Here is a 22,044-nt window from a genome sequence, read left to right as displayed (position 1 = left end):
AACATCCAGTCAAAGGCCAGGACAAGGCTTTATGAAGAACATTACAGAAAATAAGGTGTGATGTGCCAATGCCACAGCATGGCAAAGCTTTATTCTACTCCTTCATCCATGATTAGTTTTGGCTAATAACTTATGCGCGTGTCACTGTTGATTGAACTACAACATAGCAGCGCAGTGAGTGACACAACCTTGTCAATTCCTTGTGACGGTTGTGATTGGTTCGGTCTCAGCCACCAGTCAGTCACTTCTTTTCTGCGTGAAAGGTTGTCTGGAGACACACACGGTAAACAAGTGGGTGTGGTTTACCAGGCTAGCGCGGCACCAGTAAACAAACCCTCTGAAACGCACAGGAAAAGACATTTGGCAAAGTGTGCTTTTACGCGCTTCTATACAAGCTCAAAGCTTCCGCTGCTTTAAAATGAGAAACTTGGCCCTCTTGTAAAGACAAACTCCATGCGCTTTCATCTTCATTCGTTTAACCAAAGCCCAAACTAAAAGATTTTCAAGGGGACAACCCAAGTGCTGGAGTCATGCGGAGAAAGCAATAATTACTAAGCATGTAGACAAATGTGCTTCCAACAAGACTCCACTCCTGACCACTTCTGTAAACCCAGGATTTGTTTACCTGTGGTGGCAGAGGGTGTTTTGCTCTGCTTCTTTCCTTTTGGAGCCGGTGGGAGCAGAGCCACTTCCTCCTGGGGCATCTGAGCCACTTTCTGCAGGAAGATCTTCTCCAAGGCCTGGGCCATGAGCACGATGTCGTCTGTGGGCTGAAACCGAAAAGTAGATTAAACCAATGTCAGAAAACCACTGATTTCATTCTTTATGCAACAAAGCTGCAACAAAAACATGTCATCCATCACAATCCATGATAGCAGTGGTTCCCAACCTGAGGAATGGGCCCCCCATGGGGGATTGCAGGGGCATAGAGCTGGTTTATTAAAACCATTACTGTTCAGCAGGTAGGCCTGCGCCAATCTAGGTTTTCTGCTGCTGATACCCAAACTGGGGGTTTGAGTATCTTTCGATTAGCCAATACCAAGACACTTGCTTAACCCATTTAGGCTGGGAAAGCATTACCGCATTTTTTCCATTAAAGCGGTGAGACAATCACAATCACTGCCTTATGCAGGGCATACACGCAATCGCAAATAATTGTTCAATGTAGTAAACAGAGTGGATTACCCCCAGTGGTGTAGCCTAGTCTACATGATACGCAGGTATACACTGTAGAACCACTAGAAATCCTGCAGAATTGCTGTATAACTACTACAAATAGGGCAAAGATACGTATCACTCACTTGTGCAGTGTTATTTTCTTTCTGTTCGATTCGAGACCAGCCCAAACTTCACAACAACTCACTATTTCCTCGACATCTCATTTCTCTCGCTCTCAGTCTCTGCCGACCGACACAGTTCCCTCTACGCTGCGCTCCCATTGCGTTTCTGGAAAAAAGTGAGCGCTCACTCTGCAACAGTTTTGGTAAATTCTCAGTGACAGAGTGAGTGCTCTCACTATGCAACACATCTTTGACGTGTGGAGCTTTCACTTTGTCGAGCAGTGCGTTTAGAAAAGTTTAGCTGAAAGAAAACCGTGTCCTGATGTGGATCTGGTCTGTCTCTGCAGCTCAGGAGGTAATAATGTCCTTTCTCTCTTTTTATCACTGCTTTAGATTAAAGCAGTGATAAAGGCCTTTGCTAGGCCCGATCCCGTCAGACCTCGGAAGCTAAGTTTGAGTGGTTGGTGGTGGTGGCTGATGTGCGCAGACTGGTTGCCTCGCTTATCATCACCGAGTATGGAGTGAATGAATAATGCACCAAATTGTAAAGCGGCTTTGAGCGTCTGGAAAAGCGCTATATAAGACTAATGCATTAATATTAATAATATTAATAATATTAATATTAATAATAATAATAATATTAATAATAATAATAATATTAATAATAATATTAATAATAATATTAATAATAATAATAATAATAATATTAATAATAATATTATTAATAATAATATTAATAATAATATTATTAATAATATTATTATTAATAATAATAATAATATTAATAATAATAATAGTCACAGCGCTGAGTGCGCGCAGTATCCATCGAACCCCCTGTGCGTGAAGACAGCATTGAGCACATCAGCCGCATCCCCGCATGTATCCAGATCATTTATAGATCAGCACTGCTTTAGGAGAGAGGCGGGGTGTAAACAAAGTGCCGTGCTTCTACGCTGATTCTGACACTTTCTGTGAACTTTATCGCGGAGCAAGAGGGACTCGTGTGAAAACACTTGTAATTCCAGCCAAAAGAAGTCATCACCGAGAGAATAACAACATTAATGTCACTGCAGGTTTGTCCAACGTGAGAACGAAGCGAAAACACCGCCCAGTCAGTGCATCAGAGCTAATCAGACCTACTGTTAGCGAGAGGAACCCGACCGCTTAAAGGTGCGTACACACCAAACGCTTTTCGGGCGTCAAAAACGCGCCTAAAGCCCGTAGTTAGACGCTTGTGCTTACCTGAAGTCAGACACTTGTCACACTGACGCTCTGGTCGCACGTCAGCGTGTGATCGTAGCTACAACAGGCGTCCTCGAGGCCCAAACACATTCCCAGCACCACTGAAATAAGTTTTCTTGTCGCCTCTTTTAATCCTGAGTGTTTAGGTAAAGAAACACTGTGTGTGTCGTTGTAAAAGTCCCAGAGCTGCTGTAGCGCCGGTTCACAATGAAGCTAAACCTCCGTGACTTGTTTTCATTTTTCTTTTTCTTGGCTGGCATACAATCTGCCCCGGTGGCTCAGCTACAACGTACGTCACTGTTGGGGAAAGCTCCTGATTGGTCGACACTCGCAAATTTCTGCAAAAAGTTCAAAAATTCCCAACTCTAGCGTGGGCTGCGCTGGACGCCCTGGAGGCACGTCAAAAGCTTGTCACGTGCGAAAAGCTTCAAAATACGCCGCACAGGAGGCGTGTGACTCGCTGCGGGACATTTTGACGCTCCCTGAGGTACGTCCACCATGTGTTTTACATGTAAACTAGGGTTGTGCCGATGGACGATGATGTGATGGATGAGCAACATCACGATGGAGAGCCACCATCGTGATGCCACGCCCCCTCCTGTCAGAAACACGCACTGGTCTTTTGTAAGCCTTGTAAACCTACAAACTTTGCAGGGATTGCACTGTAAATTAAATCACAGATATAACTAATATGCACGCTAGTTTCTGTAGCTTCTTAAACATTATGTTAAAATTGAGCAAATGCAAATAATAAGCTCCGATTTACATTTGTATTATTGTGATAAGAGCATTGGTATTGAAGAGTTGACCGATCGATCTACGTTCCCACCCTCACCTATGGTCATGACCGAAAGGACAAGATCGCGAATACAAGCGGCCGAAATGAGTTTCCTTCGCAGGGTGGCTGGGCGCACCCTCCGAGATCGGGTGAGGAGCTCAGTTACCCGGGAGGAGCTCGGAGTAGAGTCGCTGCTCCTTCACGTCGAAAGGAGCCAGCTGAGGTGGCTCGGGCATCTGTTTCGGATGCCTCCTGGTCGCCTCCCGCGGGAGGTGTTCCAGGCATGTCCTAGTGGGACAAGGCCTCGTGGAAGGCCCAGGACACGGTGGTGGGACTATGTCTCCGAGCTGGCCTGGTGTCGCCTCGGGGTCCCCCCAGAACAGCTGGAGGAGGTGTGTGTGGATCGGGAAGTTTGGGCATCTCTGCTGAGACTGCTGCCCCCGCGACCCGGCCCCGGATAAAGCGGAAGAAAAAAAAATGGATGGATGGATGGATGGACTAAAAAATCACGACACGCCTAGTTCAAACAAAGAAACTTGTGAGAGTGAGGAGTTATGATGATAAGTTATGTAAAAAGGTAGTGACAGGTGCGGGCTAGTTTGTATTTTACAACAAAGCGCTGAAGTCTGCGGGAAAGACGCACTTAGACTGTTGGAAATGTGCGTTTTACACTCTGACACTGGAGCTGTCGCTGAAGGATTAAGAGAGACTGTAAAGTGGATGCGCCCCGCCCACAGCGCAGACCGAGCCACATGCTCCCCTTCGTTCAAAACATTGTCCAAAAACAAGTCCTTCTCCACCAAGCAGCGCATGGGGGTGTGCATGTGGGGGTGTACAGGCGCTCGCTCAACAGTGCGAGAGTCCGGACATCAGCTGATCTGATCAGTGTCTGTGGGGTTGGGGAGAGCAGACTGGGCTTGATTCATTTAAATTTTCACTTCTTTCCCACAGCCTCATTTAGCAACAACCTGTGAATAACAGGTACAATCCTACAGGCATATTGCTTGTTATGGAAATAACATTTACTGCACGTTTAGGTTTATAATCTATTTAATTGTTTGTGATACAGTCAGGTCCATAAATATTGGGACATCGACTTAATTCGAGATACTTAAACTCCTCCACTTGAGGTAAGGACTCCCCACCGACCTGAAGAGGGGAAGCCACCTTTTTCCGGTGGAGAACCATGGCCTCAGATTTGGAGGTGCTGATTCTCATCCCGGCCGCTACACACTCGGCTGCAAACCGCCCCAGAGCAGCTGAAGGTCCTGGTTCCCGCCCTCACCTATGGTCATGAGATTTGGGTAATGACCGAAAGGACGAGATCGCGAATACAAGCGGCCGAAATGAGTTTCCTTCGCAGGGTGGCTGGGCGCACCCTTCGAGATAGGGTGAGGAGCTCAGTTACCCGAGAGGAGCTCGGAGTAGAGTCGCTGCTCCTTCACGTCGAAAGGAGCAGCTGAGGTGGCTCGGGCATCTGTTTTGGATGCCTCCTGGTCGCCTCCCGCGGGAGGTGTTCCAGGCATGTCCTAGTGGGACAAGGCCTCGTCGAAGGCCCAGGACACGCTGGTGGGACTACGTCTCCGAGCTGGCCTGGTGTCGCCTCGGCATCTCTGCTGAGACTGCCGCCCCCGCGACCCGGCCCCGGATAAAGCGGAAGAAAATGGATGGATGGATGGACTTAATTTGTATGTTTTTGGCTCTATAAACCAGCGCTTCTCAACCTTTTGGAGCCGCGACCCCCATTATAACAGTTAAAGGGGTTTGTGACCCCCCCGCCCTGGTCACACCATGAGAAATAGGCACCTTAGCCTACATAATTCTTAAAAAACAGAGAAAAAAAACAAAGAAAATCCATCAAATAATGGCACTCTGGTAAAATAGCACACACATGCTACAATAAAGTATTAGATTATATGCTAATAAAAATATGTGTATTTTATTTACATGAAAAAATATTAATATGATATTATTTGCTGGTATTTGAGCTGATCAGACGCGCTCACACAAACCGCGCAGGACGGAGCGGGAGGGCATCCTTAATAATCGTTGGTTCTCGATTATGCTATTTTTGTGATCGTCTAGTGTAATAATCGAAATCGTAATCAAATTTCGATTAATTGCACAGCCCTAGCCAAAGCCAAAGAGCTTTTTAAGGCAAAGAAGTGAAATGTTACTCAATGGCCAAGTCAATTACCTGACATGAATCCAATTAATCAGCATTTGACTTGCTGAAGACAAAACTGAAGGGAAAATGTCCCAAGAACAAGCAGGAACTGAAGACATTAACAGTAGAGGCCTGCCAGAGCATCACCAGGGATGAAACCCAGCGTCTGGTGACGTTTATGCCTTCAAGATTTCAGCCTGTAATTGACTGCAAAGGATTGGCAACCAAGTGTTCAAATAAAAAAAGTCTGATTCATAATTGTTACTTTGTCCCATTACTTATTAGGGCTGAACGATTTTGCCTAAAATCAATATTGCGATTTTTTTTCAATCAATATTGCGATTTCGATTTCTCGCTAATAACTTTTTGTTGCAATACAATTAAATATTTACAACTGATTTAATAAAGTATTACTTACTCTTAAGTCCTTTATAATCACATGGAATATAATTCCAAATAGTCCACATAGTCATTTAGCCTACATCATTTCCAACAAGATTATATTGAATTTTTTTTTTGTAAATAGCCTAAATAATTTCTTGCTATTTGGTCTTGTGTATTAGTCAGTGGTTGTGAGATAAGTTCTTATCTTTATCCAAAACATTCCCAAAACATAAGCCTCCAAAAGAGAGCCGCAAAAGACTCAACAAGCAGCTCAGGCTCAGCTTCATCTGTGGAGGCCGAGACGTGTGGATCGGGAGGAAAGTTTCTGTGATCAGAGCATCAGAGCATGTAGCGCTGCAGCTAACGCAATGCTAATGGAGGAAACAGCAATAGTCCTTTGCGGTGGCTGTATTATACACGCTGATATTATCACAGTACATCCACGATCTACCGCACACCTTAAGCAGACGGAGAAGTAAACAAAAGCAGGCGGTGGAGCGCGGAGCGGACGTCGGTGGCGTCTCTCGCCGCTACATTCACTTCTATGGGGCGCGGCCATCAGCTTCATGGGCCGAAATTGCGGGCCTCTGCAATTTCGAAATCGCGTTGTGTAATATCGCGATTAAATTGCAAATGCAATTAATCGTTCAGCCTTATTACTTATGGTCCCTTAAAAAGTGGGAGGCTCACATAAAACGGTTGTAATTCCTACATCGTTCATCTGATTTGGATGGAAATAGCGTCAAATGAAGTATGCTTTGTATTATTTGAAATCCATTGTGGTGGTTTATAGAGCCAAAACATAAGAAATGAGTCGATGTCCCAATATTTATGGACCTGACTGTACATTTAATATTATTAATAGTTATCCATCTGTGGATAAGTAGCCTGACCAGCCAGAGTTAGGCCTTCCTCGGTTAAGGAATTTCCTTGCGGCTGATATAGCGTGCCTCAATACCCTCAACATCGTACATAGTATTGTAAAATACGCATTTGAGTATGTTTATATTTTATTCTTATTTTCAAAATCAAGGCCTGTTGTTGCATTTGTTGTGAGATGGAGAGTTTGGTTTGTTCTTTATGCTTTAGTTATGTGAACCGTTTATGTGACGTTAACATACCAGACACCTATTTCAATGGTTGTTTATGCTTCATGTAGCTAACCATCAATGTGTTAAGTTAGCAAACCATAAACCTCTTCAGCCTGCTGTTCTTTTTCTTCATTAGGCATTTTTTGGCTAGTGCGTCGTATACTCTGGAGTAACGTATAGTCCGGAAAATAGGGTAGTTCCTTTGAGGAACAATGAGTCAATAGCAACTGTTTGGATTTTAAACATAGAAGAAGTCAACACGAATGTACAACAACTGCTTCAATCAATGGATGTTTGGAATCGGACTGAAGACTTCAACAGATGGAAGCAGGTACATGCTTGTTAAGGACATTCAAGAAAATGTTTTACTGGTTCCTACTAGGTTCCTGTAGTGACATTGTGGTCTGTAATTTGATATAAAACGTTGAGAATTCCAGACGGTCCTGCTTTTGAACACATACAGAAAGCAGGAGCAAAGTGAAGCTGATGATAAAACTACCTTTACTTTAAATTTATCAGTGACGCATCGCTTTTGGGCCTTCAACATAACACAGGCTTCATTATAATGATATATTTAGCATTTTAGAGTTTTAATTATACAAGTTTATTCAGCTAGAGGTGGAAACTCACTTAAAAGAGTGGGAAACCCCCAGTGGATCCCGTCATACCTTGTTGTAGATGTAGCAGTTGGTGAACATGGTGTTGAAGTCCTGCATGGCCTCGCTGGCGCTCCAGTAATAATTGTTCTCGAGGCGTTTCTTGATGGTGCCCATGTCCATTGGGTTTTTGATCACTTTGTGATAATCCTAAAAACACAGGACGCAAGGAGCTGGTTAGAAAAGAGCCAACAGGAGCAGAGCTTTTGTCTTTGGAGGATGAGAAATGAGCTCATTGTTTGGACAGCTTGTGTTGGATGACTGACGTAAAAAGAATAGATTATTATCGCATTATAGAGCTACTCTAAGCACTCCCGTTTTGCCGGTTCGGTAATGTGAGGTTTGTAAAGCTCTGCATAAACACAAGTTTGCGTTGTCTGATTCTGACGTTCCATTTTTTTGTGTCTCCTTTGCAGTTGTTTGTGTGTTGCACAAGTGACAAGTGAAGTGTCTAACAGAGTTAGCTGCAGCTTTCAGTCCGGCCGCAGCATCTGTTTGCTAGTCCAGGAAAGGCCATATTTATTGTTTTTATCAAAATAATTATAATAATCTAATCAAAAAGTGAGATCGATCAATATGGGAAAAATATACATATATATTTTTTGGGGGGTAAAATACCCTACTTCAAAGTTAACTTAAAAACATTATGTCACGTCCCCATAAAGAAAAGGCCTGAAGTAATGTTTTGTTTGAGTAATCTTGCATTTTTTTTGCACTCACTGGAGTTTACAGACTTCCATCCGCCTGGTGTAGAGAGTTTTATGAATCTGTCGGCCCCGCGCTCAGCGCTTGTTGTAAACAGCGAGACACGTGCCAGTTGTGCCGTTTGCCGCATGGAAAGAAACGTGACTGTCATCACGCAATAAAGACAGACACAGAGGCGCTCTAGTTTTGACTTGCTTTTCCGTGTCACTACAGCCACTACAGCCGCCCACAGCAGCGGAGATCATCAGCTCCGTCATTTCCATGGAGGAGCAGGGTTCCATTAGCAGCAGCTTCCATTCATTTATTTTAACATATTAATTGGATAATTGTACCACAATTCGTTAAGGCGATAATTTTCCCGTTCCTAATTAATGAATAGTAGTAATAGAGCGGCATAGACGGCACTCACTGCGAGGCCCAGTTTGATGGCATCCACAGGCTGATAGAAGGGCCATGCAAACTGGTGCTTCCACAGCGTCTTCACCACCACGTTCTGCATGTACTGCAGCTGGTTGGTTTTCCGGCCCGGTTTGCTGGGGTTGGTGACCTCGGGAGGGGACGGGTTGGTGATGGCCGGGGGGCTAGGGGGCGCTGTCTCGGGGGCGTCCGACATGATGCAGGGTCAACACGCAGCAATGCACCCTGGGACTGCAGTGTCCACCTACCGGGAGAGAGGAGATTAAAATGTGCATTAAACTGGCTGAATAAAAAAAAAAACCTGCAACGAAATGTGTTTGGACCAGTTTCCTGTATAAAAAGTCAAAAAAGGTCATGACTAGATTATGCATGTATGAATATTTTCATTTATTGTTACATTTAAAGGAATAGGCCACCGTTTTTACATACCAAAATATGTTCTTACCTCACTTTAGTCGAGTTAATATATCCCCGTCTGGTCTTTGTCCGCGCGCTCTGCCAGGCAAACGGAGCACATACGCAGCCTCTCCCACATGTCACATAGCTCCGAAAAAGCTCACGATAGAAGCTACCAAGCTCTTCCACGTGTTCCCTATTTAAACAAAGTTACGTGAAGTGTTTTCATGCGAAGTATATTTACACAGAAATGTAACATGTCGATTTTATAAGCAAATAAAAAGGGGGACTATATTGTGAGGCGTAATGATACGAGGAGCAAAACGTCCGCGCAGTAACTCCTAAAGGTTATTGACGGAAGTGAGCGGGGGAAGTCTTTCGGAGTTACTACGCGGACGTTTTGCTCCTCGTATCATTACGCCTCACAATATAGTTCCCCTTTTTATTTGCTTATAAAATCGACATGCTACATTTCTGTGTAAATATACTTTGCATGAAAACTCTTCACGTAACTTTATTTAAATAGGGAACACGTGGAAGAGCTTGGTAGCTTCTATCGTGAGCTTTTTCGGAGCTATGTGACATGTGGGAGAGGCTGCGTATGTGCTCCGTTTGCGTGACAGAGCGCACGGACAAAGACCAGACGGGGATATATTAACACGTCTAAAGTGAGGTAAGAACATATCTTAGTATGTAAAAACGGTGGCCTATTCCTTTAAGGCTTAAATTAGGCACAGGTCCTTCAATGACTTTGAATGACTTGATTTTAAAACAAACTTGATCACTCTAAAGCTATTTAAAATACTATTAACACATTTCAACCACAACTACAACTAGGGCTGGACTATAAAAGAGAAAAAAACATTTATTTTCCCATATTGATCAACTTATGATTCCATTTTCTTTTTTCATACAAATAATAAATGTAGCTTATTCATGAACCAAGACATCTTCCTTCACTTTCATTTAACACAAAGATCTGCCTTTGTCTTCTAAACCGTTTCTGCCAAAGAAACGTCTGTAAACCTGTCGATTATAAAAACCCTCGACGATTATTGAGGGATTGCGATTCAGGTTTAATTTCGAATCATTGTCCAGCACTAGCAGAAAATATTTATTGAAAATTTCGTGAACTAATAATCAAATAGTAAAAAGGTACATGAAAAAAGCGTTTTCCCCCCTAATTTGAACACCATGTATCTAGAACTATGCCACCAGTGAATTTCCTCAAAAAATGTCTTCTTACTCACAAAAAAGAAATCGCAGCTCCAATTTGGTCCATTTATTTTAATTGAATGCCTTAGTCCCAGATTTGTAACTAAGTATCACAGGACAGCAAATACTCACTGCTTGTGGAGAGTTTAGAGCCACACACTCGTTCTGTGCGTTCGAGTTCAGTTCAGATCCAGATTTCCTTCAAAACAACTGCCCATCGCACGACCTGAAACAGAGCAAGCACTGGGTTCAAATGGGAGCTTCAGAGAGAGGACTTAGACACCAGACAACAGTCGGAGCATCTCCAACAAAACCAGAGTAAACATCTCAACTCAATCCAAAGCAAGGCCATTTGTAGAGCACAATTCATGTACAAAGTGCTTCACAGTTACAGAAAATTACAAGACAGCTGATCAAATCAATAACATAAAAATTAATCAATTACAGTGAAACGAAAGAGCGAAGACAAAATACTTTCTGTGTCATATGCACAGGTAAATAGAACTGTTTTCATTGTCAGAGTTGAGGCCTGCCTCACATCCTCATGAAGACTGTTCCAGGCTTCAGCTCTCGCCTCACTGTGTTTAGCCCTGACTCTGGGGCCCACCAGGAGAACCTCTCCCGAAGTTCTCAGGGCCTGAGATGGTTCATACAGCGCTAACATGTCAAAGATGTACTTTGGTGCTAAAAAATGAAAAGACTGGTGCACAAGCAGAGCTGTTTTAAATCTTATTCTCTGAGTGACAGGAAGCACCGGACTAATAGGTAGGTAAAAAGCTGCTGATGGTATTGCTTTGATGCGGCTGTTTAATTTCAGGTCTGAGTTCATGATTATCATTTTATTATTGGATTTCAAACCTGATTTTTTGGTTTTAGAGAGAGACTCAAGGTGACTAATAACACTCTGTCTTTGTGCCTGTGGGCCAAAAACAATGATCTCAGTTTTGTCTGAGTTTAGTTGGAGAAAGTTGTTTTGCATCCACTAACTGATCTGTTGGATGCAGTGACAGAGTGTATCTACAGGCCCATGTTCACCAGCCGTCAGTGACACGTAGATTTGAGTGTCATCTGCATAGTTGTGGTACGACACATTAATGCTGTTTATTAGCGGGCCCCATTGAAGCATGAACAAGTTAGATAAGAGGAGTCCCAAGATTGACCCCTGAGGGACTCCACAGGTCATGGCAGTTTTGTCTGAGACACTTTTGCCAATTTCGACAAAGTACATCCTGTCCTCGAGATAGGACTTAAACCAGTTTAGCGCAGTACCAGAGAACAAGACCATCGCCATCGGACTGGACAGATCAGCGCAGGAGAACAGCAGAGAGACATTGAACAAACTATCAGAGCTGAACTCCAACCCACAACGCTGAGGAAGTTAACATGCATGTACACAGCAACATATCAATTTAATTTATTTATCAATTTATTTAAATGGTGTTTTGCAATTTGTTCCAAATCAAAATGAAAGGAAAATAGATGTAGGATTAAACAACGAGGAGCCGCGCATTAGACGGTTATAATGCACGACGCGCGTCGTGGAGTTCCTCCTGCATTATAACCGTCTAATGCTCGGCTCCGAGTTGTTTAATCTGCTTATACCAGGGTCCCACAAACATAACATTTTCAACAAATGTTGTTTTCATTTACTAAACTCGCTAAATATGCCAAACTACAGGAACTATTTTATGTGGGATTTTAGTGTTTAGGGATTTTTTACTGTCTGAACGCTCGTCAGAGCCATTCTCTCGCTGTTATGAGGATCTCCGTGAGGCTCAACGAAACATCAGCACGCGCTGCATCGCCAGAATCACAACACAACAGGACTAACCCGACACTTTTCCGTGGAAGTAAACATCGATATGCGGCACTGATGGACAGGATCTATTTCACTTTTACGCTGTTGAACCTGAAGCTAGCTAGCAAGCTAGCCACCTGTAGCTCAACGAGCTCAACTGCAGCTGCAGTGGAGTCGCTTACACCTGGGCCCCATGTTCTGAAACTTTTATGTTTGACTTTATTCATCATCATTTTACGTCTGAAAACAGTAACAGTAGGCTAACCTAGCTGCTTAATCCTCTACTTTCCATTCATCAAAAGTTTTGTTTTGGCCAAAAACGTAAAATTAAGCTGCGTTATCATTGACAGTCCATTGCATACCGTCAGTGGTTATGCGTTGCTATGGCGATGCCCGCAGCAGAGTGATAACCCAGTGATTTAACAACCGGACTACGTGTACAAAAATATTGCATCAGAATCGAGTATTCACCCAGACTATGGTATAAAGCCCTTTAACCCCATTTTAATGCCTAAATACGATATTTTTAATGCCGCAAATGGAAAAACAGTTGGCATATTTAATTTCCTGAGATTTGTAAAGATTCAATCAAACGGGAATGATGGGAAAGTTTAAACAAAAGATTATGTCAAAATTCATTCAGAACTGCAGCGGAATTAGTTTTAGACCACAGTTTTGGTGTTTTTGATGAATGTATGCAGGTATAAACAGCACGTAATGTCATTGTTGTGGGTTCTGTCCCTAAGGAAAGAAATATTTTGAGCATTTTAGATTTAATGCCAGTTTGAATCAAATGTAATGCTCTAATTTTCAAGGCCTTAATTGTGGCATAATTCATTTAATTATCCTGCATTATTATTACTTGCACACAAGTCTTCCATTCTACTGTGTTAAATGACAGTTTAAAATGATTATATTTTACGCAGGCCTAGTTACCTGGCAATGAGCATAATACATTTTGTACATTTATTACTTTCCACCAGCATCACATTTATCACCAAAACAAGAGTCAATGTCACCTACGAGGAGAGCTTTTACTATCCAGAGCAGTTACATAAAGGAAGACCCGCACACCATCAATCCTTGCAGAAAGTTTATTAATAAAAACGCAACATTTGGACCTGACAGGGTCTTCCTTAGGCATCGTTTGACTGAAGATAATAAAAATGCAAACTTTCTGCAAACATTGGTGTGTGGGACTTCCTATTTGTAATTTTGACTTTAGCTTCTATCCTAATGGATGTGCAAAGTCTCCTGCCTTTTTTCAGGACAGCCCTGGTAAAAGAAAACACTTTTTATTTGATAGCAAAAATGATTTTGAAATCAGGTTTGAACCAGAAACAATTAGGAGCAGTGCTGCACTCGAATAAGTATCATCTCACGCTTAAAGTGTCAAACCAAAGCTGAATAACAACGCACTGAGTCTTGAACACTATAGATTCTTGATCCAACTGAATGCTTCTAAAGATGTTTTTTTTTTTCGGTAACCGCTAGGGCTGGGACAAAATATCGGATTGGATTTGGATCGCAATACTTTGTGCTGCAATACAAAGTATTAATACTTTTTCCAAGGATCGCAATACTTTCAATACTTGTGTTTGGAGGATTTTTTTCCCTACACTCCTTTATTTTCCAGTAACAGCACTTTGTTACATTTTGTGTTAATGCACTTTCAATCTATACACTTCAATAAATGTCAATGGGCCCTGAGTTTATAAACTTGGGACACATTTTAAGGTAAACATATTCCAAATCATAATTACTTAGTCTCGTGATACGTATCGTGACAACAGTGGGAGGTTGTGCCAGGCGTATAGTTTTAAATGTTGTAATCTGTAAAGTACTTTGTGATACCTTTCGGTATGAAAAGCGCTTTATAAATAAAGTTTGATTGATTGAACAGTGGATCGTCCCAACCCTAGTAGCTGCCTTCAATACTTTTATTTACCAGCAAAATCCCTGGATCACATCACATCCCAGTCCTACAGTTTACAGCAGAAACTCGCCCACAGACAAAAGGCGGACAGACCTGGACTTAATTAGATGAAAATGATTTATTTTGGCACTGGACTTGAAATCACGACGTGCAACATTGCACATGATAAATAAAAGATAAAGAATTCTCTACTTTAAATTTTCAGGCTTTGACCCAACCTGGAAACAAAACAAAAAAATTCATTCTAATTTTCACAGTAAACTGTTTAATTATTCACTGATTCAATATTTCTGCAGAGATTTTGGAAATTGTAATTTAAAAGAGCCATGTTCTCAAAATGTGATATATTTAGGTTGAATGATATGATATATATCTTGATAGCTTTCCCGCAAAGTGAGAGCGGTGAAATTAAATGTCGTGTTGCGAGTAGTTTTATTGAAAACTCACTATAAAATGTACACATAAACACTGTATAACAAAGCTCCACACGGTGCACATTTAAATCAAAAAAGATAAAAGATAAAAATAGCATATGAAACAACTATTACAGCACAAATTTGAACTATATCGATATATGCGATATAGTCTAAAACCATATCTCATTTAAAAATGTATCGAGAGATCGTCCAGCCCTAGTCAGTAGCACCTACAGACTTCAAACTTTCCAGTCTTGGACTGAAAAATATTAAAACATTTTCAGAGGGATTTTTTTTGTAATCTAATTCCTAACCTGATTTACCATGGTTTTGAAAAAAAAAGAGGCAAAATTTAATTTTTTTTTACAGACTTTTCCGCAAAAAAAACAAACAGATATTTTGAAAACTAAGCAAGATATAAATATATATATATATAGGAAAATCTGGGGCATTATTAGGCATTAAACACCTATTGTTTTATATGAAAATATCTTTTTATCACATATTTATGACGGTAATCTCCAGCAAAAGTTTCAAATTGATAACTCTACCTTAAATAGGGCTGCAACTAACGATAATTTTGTAATCGATTAATCGCTTGGCTGTGAATGGTGTAGGAAAATTGTATTTTAACTTTTTTTTTTAAATCACATATAGCTTTAAGTGCCGCTGCTTGAGGATATGTTGATTAAACTAGTTTAACTAAAGGGAAATGTTTGTTAAAGGCTGTATTCATGAAATTTACAATGTACAAAACACGACAGAATATAACTATATAAACACGGTAGGTTTTCATCAAAAATACTACATTTTTTATGTCATTTTTGCTACATTTAAATTTGTGTGAACCAGAAAACGATTAATCGATTACTAAAATAGTTGTCAACTATTTCAATAATCGATTAGTCGTCGATTAATCAATTAGTCGTTTCACCCCTAATCTTAAAGTTTCCCTATTTACCCGTCGTGTCTCGGCTTAAAACAAAAAAAGATGACTGCACTGCGAGAAAAAAAATCCTACAATTAAACCACACTCAAAACCTACATTAGTATGAAATTACTACAATTGTCTGCAGTTTGTGTCTGAACATAGGAGCCGTTTTTTGCACGTTATTTGGACATTGATAACCAAAACATTCGAGTTGAGAAATTTCGTAGGACAGCATGCAATCATGGAACAACATCAAAGGAACCATAAATCACCAAAACAGACCCCAAACAACACAATGGCACCTCACCAAATTATCTGATTTTAGGACGAGAAAATTCCTGCAAATTTCAGCATTTAAATTCCACTGTTTACACACGCGTGACAGTGTTATCTATCATAAAGAAATGCAGCAGCCTTTAAAGCGGCATACATCAAGTCACATGTATTTGAAAATGATCTTGTATTCCCTGGTCTCGTAAATTGGCCCAATCGACTAGCCCGAATTTGTTTAGCGTCAGTCTCCATAAATATACAAAATATACAAACAGCACGCAGTTCGTGGTGCCTTGTTTCCACGTTACATTTCGGTTTCCTTGTTTGTAAAGTTGATTAAAATCCGGTCTGGAAGTGTTTGCACGGGCGCCGCTGTGAAGCCCGACGTGAGTTATGATTCTGAATGCGGCTAACGCTAACAGCTGCCCGCCTCTCAACTTAACACATACCCGGTCAGACACACGCCTTCGTCGGTGTGGAGAGGGTCAAAAGACGCGGTTCCGAAGGCCCGGGTGGTCCAGGGGGCGAGCGGGGACGACACGGCCCGGTTCGGTCCGCCGCGGCCCAACACACGTCCCGTTTTCTCGCTTTAAAAAGATGGCGGGCAGAACACGGTTAGCAACGTTAGCTCGGGGGCTAAAGCTAATGGCACAGAGCGAAGACGGGGCTGATTCCAACGCAGTGTGTGGGATAAAAAACACACATTTTCGCGCAGCCGTACAAGCAATACCCAGCCACGTCGGCGTATAAGGCGTTTTCAAACACAATGCAAGATTGAATTGCTGCCAATAATCAACCTGTGCTTCGTTTTCAGCGAGTAAAAGTCGCGTCTTTGCGAGTGTTTAGCGGTTAGCCCATTAGCTGTTAGCCATTAGCCCGAGCTTTGTCTAAAGGCGCCGAGTCGAGTTGCTGTTGCCACCCCGAAAACACTGCGCCGCGATCCGCACGCCTCCAGGCTCCCACGGCGGCAATATCCGTGCAAACGCCGGCCTAAAGGCAGAAAAACGGAGCTTTACTTTGCGAAGAGGCGCTGCGCTGGTCCTTTGGTCCCCGCTCCTCCGTGTTCTGTTCGCTTTTGTATTTAGCCGTGTAGCCTGTAGCATAACAGACGAGCTATCAGCTGTGTGCCCAGTGCGCAGGCGCAGAGCTCAGGATTGCGTCACGGTGTTGTGGTGCGCTGATTGGACACTTGCTTAGCTACAAAAAAAAAAAAAAAAGAAACACTTGCTTAGCTACTGCGCTCATGGACTTTCACATGTACGGGCGAAACAGTAATAAATAAAAATATGTATTGTTTATATTATATAAATAACAATAATAAACCTAAAAGAACTCGTCAATAGCGACCCGACATCTCCGCTCCTCTGACAGCCACCAACTCCAGTTCCCTAAGTCCAATCTCCGCACTATGGGAAATAGGGCCTTTCAGCTGCGCCTTGTGGAATGTCCTCCCCAACCACCTGAGGGCGCCACAGTCTATAGGCCACATGCGGGGTGACCCCAGGTGATTTCCGCCTGAACAGTAGCATCTGTGCTGTCCTTCCTGTCCCGTATCTTTTACATTCAAAATTAGCAGGGTCCCACACAAATGAAGCGATAGCTCAAGATTTGGTAAAGGACAGCGAGCAAAAGTTAGGATGTGCCTGGAGCAGGTTAAAAACATCCCGTGAGATGTAACGACTTCACTGGAGGAAACCTCCTTGTTCATAACCGTAGATGGTTTTGTCTTGAGGCGAACAGCTCCAAAATAAAAATAAAAACTAGTGCAAAGAATCAGCCTGTTAGTAGTTTAAATGTTATTGAGTTTAAATTTGATTGTCATTATTTAACACTACTAGCCTTTACCTCGCAAGAAAAAGGCTAGTTTCCTTTGTGGCAAGATCAGGATTCACAGCGAACATGATGTTTGTAACACGCTGCAGTTCATCAGTAGCTCATCCTTTACTCAATCCTGAGTTATCTCTTCATTTGTTTAGGACAGTGGTTCTCAACCTTATTATAACAGGTAAAGGGGTCCGTGACCCCCCGCCCGGGTCACACCATGAGAAATAGGAACATTAGCCGACATAATTCTTTCAAAAACAAAGAAAAGCAGCTGAAATAAAATTCATTAAACTACAAATAAATAATGGCACTCTGGTGCAATAGCAAACACATGCTACAATAAAACGTTAGATTATTTGCTACTGAAAATATGTATATTTTATCTAAATGATCTGGCGACCCCCCAAATTTGTCTCGCGACCCCCATGGGGGTCCCGATCCCCAGGTTGAGAACCACTGGTTTAGGACTGTGCTAATTTTGAATGTACGTCCAGCACCTTCAATGCGGCTGACGCTAGAGTTGGGAATTGTTGAACTTTTTGGAGAAAATGGCTTTCCCCAACAGTGACATTGGAGCAGAGTCGCTGGCGGCGTATCCTATGCTGCAGATGTAAACAGTCAGAGTCAAGGAGGATTAGCTTTATCGTGTTGTGAACCAGAGCTACAGCAGCTCTGGGACTTTTACAAAGACACGCATCAGTGTTTTTTTTGCCTCAACACCTAGGATTAAAAGCGGCGACAACCCCGTGAGCTGCTACCTTAACGTGGTGGGGTTGTTTGAGTGCCCGAATGATCCGAGGAGCTATGATGTCTGGGGCTTTATGCCCCTGGTAGGGTCACCCATGGCAAACAGGTCCGAGGTGACGGGTCAGACGAAGAGCAGTTCAAAAGACTTCTATGGACGTACAATACACAAGGACCGTGACGTCGCCCGGCATGGCGCAGCCGGGGCCCCACCCTGGAGCCAGACCTGGGGTTGGGGCCCGAACGCGAGCGTCTGGTGGTCGGGCCTCTGTCCACGGGGCCCGGCCGGGCATAGCCCGAAGGGACGTCGTGGGCCCGCCCTCCTGTGGACCCACCACCCGCAGAGGGATCCGTACAGGTCGGGTGCGAAGAGGACTGGGTGGCAGTCGAGGCCGGTGCCTCGACGACCTGGTCCGCATGCGCAGCTTCTGGCGTTCGGGACATGGAACGTCACCTCGCTGGGGGGGAAGGAGCCTGAGCTTGTGCGGGAGGTTGAGAGATACCGGCTAGATATAGTCGGGCTCACCTCCACGCACAGCTTGGGTTCCGGATACCAACTCCTGGAGAGAGGCTGGACTCTCCATTTTTCTGGAGTTGCCCGCGGGGAGAGACGGCGGGCTGGGCTGGGTTTGCTCATATCCCCCCAGCTCAGCCATCACGTGTTGGAGTTCACCCCGGTGGACGGGAGGGTCGCGTCCCTACGCCTTCGGGTTGGGGACAGGTCTCTCACCGTTGTCTCGGCCTACGGGCCCAACATCGGTGCAGAGTACCCGGCCTTCTTGGAGTCCCTGGGAGGGGCACTAGATGGTGCTCTGACTGGCTACTCCATTGTTCTCCTGGGAGACTTCAACGCCCACGTGGGTAACGACAGTGAGACCTGGGAGGGAGTGATTGGGAAGAACGGCCTCCCCGATCTGAACCCGAGTGGTGTTCTGTTATTGGACTTCTGTGCTAGTCGCAGTTTGTCCATAACGAACACCATGTTATAGCACAAGGGTGTCCACAAGTGCACGTGGCACCAGGACACCCTAGGCAGGAGGTCGATGATCGACTTTGTAGTTGTGTCGTCTGATCTCCGGCCGCGTGTCTCGGACACTCGGGTAAAGAGAGGGGCTGAGCTGTCAACCGATCACCACCTGGTGGTGAGCTGGATCTGCTGGCAGGGGAGGAAGCCGGTCAGACCTGGCAGGCCCAAGCGTGTTGTGAGGGTCTGCTGGGAACGTCTGGCGGATCCCTCTGTCAGTGGGGTCTTCAACTCCCACCTCCGGAAGAACTTCACCCAGATTCCGAGGGAGGCGGGGGACATGGAGTCCGAGTGGACCATGTTCTCCTCCTCCATTGTCGATGCAGCTGCTCGCAGTTGTGGCCGTAAGGTCTCTGGTGCCTGACGCGGCGGCAATCCCCGAACCCGGTGGTGGCGCCCAGAAGTAAGGGATGCCGTCAAGCTGAAGAAGGAGTCCTACCTGGCCTTGTTGGCTTGTAGGACTCCTGAGGCAGCTGAGAGGTACCGGCAGGCCAAGCGTGCTGCAGCTCGTGCGGTCGCAGAGGCAAAAACTCGGGTCTGGGAGGAGTTCGGGGAGGCCATGGAGGAAGACTATCGGTCGGCCTCGAAGAGATTCTGGCAAACCATCCGGCGCCTCAGGAGGGGGAAGCAGTGCTTCACCAACACTGTTTACAGTGCGGGTGGGGGGCTGCTGACCTCGACTGGGGATGTCGTCGGGCGGTGGAAGGAGTACTTCGAGGACCTCCTCAATCCCGTCGTCACGTCTTCCGATGGGGAAGCAGAGGCTGGGGACTCGGAGGTGGGCTCACCCATCACCGGGGCTGAAGTCACCGAGGTGGTGAGAAAGCTCCTCGGTGGCAGGGCTCCGGGGGTGGATGAGATTTGCCCTGAGTGCCTTAAGTCTCTGGATGTTGTAGGACTGTCTTGGCTGACACGTCTCTGCAACATCGCGTGGCGGTCGGGGACAGTGCCCCTGGATTGGCAGACCGGGGTGGTGGTCCCTCTCTTTAAGAAGGGGGATCGAAGGGTGTGTTCCAATTACAGAGGGATCACCCTCCTTAGCCTCCCCGGTAAGGTCTACTCCAGGGTGCTGGAGAGGAAGATCAGGCCAATAGTTGAACCTTGGATCCAGGAGGAACAATGCGGTTTTCGTCCTGGTCGTGGCACACTGGACCAGCTTTATACCCTTCATCGGGTGCTCGAGGGTTCGTGGGAGTTCGCCCATCCAGTCCACATGTGTTTTGTGGATCTGGAGAAAGCGTTCGACCGTGTCCCTCGTGGTGCCCTGTGGGGGGTGCTCCGGGAGTATGGGGTCCGGGGCCCTCTGTTAAGGGCTGTCCGTTCCCTGTATGACCGCAGCAGGAGCTTGGTTCGCATTGCCGGCAGTAAGTCAGACCTGTTCCCGGTGCGTGTTGGTCTCCGCCAGGGCTGCCCTTTGTCACCGGTTCTGTTCATTACTTTTATGGACAGAATTTCTAGGCGCAGCCAGGGGCCGGAGGGTGTCCGGTTTGGGAGCCTCAGGATCTCATCTCTGTTGTTTGCGGATGATGTTGTTCTGATGGCTTCAACGAACCAGGACCTTCAGCTGCTCTGGGGCGGTTTTCAGCCGAGTGTGTAGCGGCCGGGATGAGGATCAGCACCTCCAAATCTGAGGCCATGGTTCTCCACCGGAAAAAGGTGGCTTCCCCTCTTCAGGTCGGTGGGGAGTCCTTACCTCAAGTGGAGGAGTTCAAGTATCTCGGGGTCTTGTTCACGAGTGAGGGACGGATGGAGCGTGAGATGGACAGACGGATCGGTGCGGCGTCAGCAGTGATGCAGTCGCTGTATCGGTCTGTCGTGGTGAAGAGGGAGCTGAGTCGGGGCAAAGCTCTCGATTTACCGATCGATCTACGTTCCCGCCCTCACCTATGGTCATGAGATTTGAGTAATGACCGAAAGGACAAGATCACGAATACAAGCGGCCGAAATGAGTTTCCTTCGCAGGGTGGCTGGGCGCACCCTTCGAGATCGGGTGAGGAGCTCAGTTAACTGCTCGGAGTAGAGTTGCTGCTCCTTCACGTCGAAAGGAGCCAGCTGAGGTGGCTAGGGCATCTGTTCCGGATGCCTCCTGGTCGCCTCCCGCGGGAGGTGTTCAAGGCATGTCCTAGTGGGACAAGGCCTCGTGGAAGACCCAGGACACGGTGGTGGGACTATGTCTCCGAGCTGGCCTGGTGTCGCCTCGGGGTCAGAACAGCTGGAGGAGGTGTGTGTGGATCGGGAAGTCTGGGCATCTCTGCTGAGACTGCTGCCCCCTTACTATGGTCCTTGGCAGGGAGCTGACATTGCTGTAATACCACCCCCTGGTGGCCAGGGGCGACTCCAAGAGACACTTGAGAGCATTGATTCTAATGGGACTTCAAACGTCCCAAGAATGGCTTACAAGCCTGGCTCCAAAGAGTTTTTCTTTTTCTAATATTCGCTATGACCCATGTGACCACGCTGGCGTAGGTGAAATATTTTTAACCACCCTGGTTTTTGTTTGTCAGCCTGACAATTGGAAGCATTTTCAGTGCATTAACTGGCTCCAGAGCCTGTCAATCAAGCTCTGGAGCTCTGTGGAGGCTCCGCCCACCCCACGAGCGCAGGTCTTCCCGCCTTTTTGCCCTTTTAAGGAACAGGCTGCATAGAGGGAGACAGGACGGCCATTAAGTTTCACACATGACTCAGGAACCAATGGGGCTGAATTGACCCGCTCATCTTTATCATATTATATCTATGTTGCTCACATTTCATCTACAACGGTCAGTTT

General features: G+C 45.0%; 1 protein-coding gene across 4 annotated transcripts in view; it reads right to left on the bottom strand.

The window, feature by feature from the left end:
* Nucleotides 1-16,813, bottom strand: part of LOC306968247 (bromodomain-containing protein 3-like) — a 40,006-nt gene extending 23,193 nt beyond the window's left edge. For all 4 annotated transcript variants that reach the window (XM_079563588.1, XM_079563590.1, XM_079563589.1 and 1 more), the window contains exons 1-5: nucleotides 16,702-16,813; nucleotides 10,464-10,557; nucleotides 8,713-8,964; nucleotides 7,611-7,748; nucleotides 626-770 (exon numbers count right to left, since the gene is read on the bottom strand). In XM_079563588.1, the coding sequence (XP_079419714.1) occupies nucleotides 626-770; nucleotides 7,611-7,748; nucleotides 8,713-8,916 (487 nt within the window). In that variant the 5' untranslated portion in view covers nucleotides 8,917-8,964; nucleotides 10,464-10,557; nucleotides 16,702-16,813. The remainder of the gene's footprint in view (nucleotides 1-625; nucleotides 771-7,610; nucleotides 7,749-8,712; nucleotides 8,965-10,463; nucleotides 10,558-16,701) is intronic.
* Nucleotides 16,814-22,044: the final 5,231 nt, after the last annotated feature.

Source organism: Gobius niger (assembly GCF_951799975.1).
Source record: "Gobius niger genome assembly, chromosome: 1".
Lineage (NCBI taxonomy): Eukaryota > Metazoa > Chordata > Actinopteri > Gobiiformes > Gobiidae > Gobius > Gobius niger.
This window is presented reverse-complemented; position numbering and strand designations above follow the sequence as displayed.